Source organism: Homalodisca vitripennis, chromosome X, assembly GCF_021130785.1.
Source record: "Homalodisca vitripennis isolate AUS2020 chromosome X, UT_GWSS_2.1, whole genome shotgun sequence".
NCBI lineage: Eukaryota > Metazoa > Arthropoda > Insecta > Hemiptera > Cicadellidae > Homalodisca > Homalodisca vitripennis.
The window spans coordinates 108,322,453-108,324,104 of NC_060215.1; the positions used below are offsets into that span (position 1 = coordinate 108,322,453).

Sequence of the window (1,652 nt, forward strand, 5' to 3'; positions counted from 1 at the left end):
AATAGTTATTCTCAAATCACCTAATTACGACGAATTAAATGGTAATTAAAACTATAGCTTCAATCAATACGTATAATTGTATTTTTGGCGTTAAGCGATTCCACAAAAATTACAGCCGCCCAAAAAGACCTAAAACTACGAAGGATGTAGTGCATTTACAAATTTTAAAATTGTATTAATCATCAACAAAATATTTATAAATTATCACACAACCAATATCACAATTAAAAATTATTTACATGTGTTCTATTGAACACGAATAAACTTAATATTCAAAAAAATTTCAGTATAATTCACCTATTATTTCTACTTTTATAATGATTTGAATGTTGAGTTTAGCTGCATTTCACCTTACCCTTAGTTCAGTTTCTGAGTTCTCTGTCAGAGACTTGGCTCTTAGATGCAACTCATCCCCACTCACATACGAGGAGTGAGGATGAGTTGCACGAAGACACGTAAACATCGGTTCCGTGATTTAGTTCGTTTTTAAGTGAGATATAGTGATCCATTGTTTATAAGTTTTGTCAAGTGCGTGCACATTGTGTTAGTGATCACTGTGGGAGTAGGTAATTAATCTAAAATTGACGAGCTGATAAGAAATTGCAAGTTTTTAAGTGATAGGAACCGGTCTGTGCAATGTCAGTGAGCGCCATGTCAGCTGACAACAAGGTCACGACGCGTAACCCGGCTAAGTCAGGAAAACCGGAGACGCCCGAGCCTGCTTCACTACAGTCTATTGATGATAAGTTGAACTCCATAATAAATATTCTACGCAAACATACAGATGACATACAGGACATTAAAAAGGAACAGAAAGATTTAGCTGCTTCTATTGAGCTGTGCCATACTAACATCAGTGATGTGAAACAACTTGTAACCAAACAGGACTCGAAAATAACTGCTTGTGAGGATGAACTGGTACGTGTAAATGAGGAGAATCAGAGGTTGTGGAAAGAGCTGAAAAGTACTAAGAAAGAACTTAGGGACTTGGAACAATATTCTCATAGAAACAACTTGATTATATATGGAATACCGGAAGATAAAAACGAAAACATTCAACATGTCATGAGAAGATTGGCTGTCACCCTGCAATTTGAAAACTGGTCATCAAATCTGATGGAGTACATCGGATGGGAAAAGCTACACAGACTCAGCCCAGACCCATCATCGTAAAGTTTGTGAGCCGACTCGATAAAGATGACTTCTGGAACAAGAGGAAGGTCAGACGAAACCTCAGAGCTACCGATCTCGGCTACAGCAGCGAGAAATCTATTTACATAAATGAATCGCTAACACCTGCCAACCGAGAGCTGCTGAAGATGACGAGGGAGGCTGCCAAGCAGAAGGGTTATAACCAAGTGTGGACGACCAACTGCTCCATCTTTGTACGACGAGAGAAGGGATCGCCGGTCATCAAGATCACGTCTTCCACGGATCTCCAACGCATGTAGAGACAATATTTGTAAGTTACCGTATTTCATACCTCTTAAGCGTTATTTATGTGTAATATCTATATATATTTTTTATTTATCTATGTGCTCTCTATATTTATTAATTATTATTTACTATAGTTCATTAATCCATAGTATCTTATGCAAAAGCCCTAATATACATTTATTAGCTTTAATGGGTTATTTTTCATATCTATTAAG

General features: G+C 37.0%; 1 protein-coding gene across 1 annotated transcript; it reads left to right on the forward strand.

Moving 5' to 3' along the window:
- Positions 1–636: 636 nt before the first annotated feature.
- Positions 637–1,451, forward strand: LOC124369553. Its single transcript, XM_046827581.1, has 2 exons — positions 637–918; positions 1,149–1,451. Exons 1-2 carry the CDS (start codon positions 637–639, stop codon positions 1,449–1,451), a joined length of 585 nt encoding a protein of 194 aa, XP_046683537.1.
- The last annotated feature ends 201 nt before the right edge of the window (positions 1,452–1,652 follow it).

Excerpts from the sequence above, each read along its gene's own strand:
- LOC124369553 (XM_046827581.1), top strand. The coding sequence starts at position 637 with ATGTCAGTGAGCGCCATGTCAGCTGACAACAAGGTCACGACGCGTAAC. Across the intron at positions 919-1,148 it reads CTGCTTGTGAGGATGAACTG|ACTCAGCCCAGACCCATCAT; the intron begins GTACGTGTAAAT and ends AAAGCTACACAG.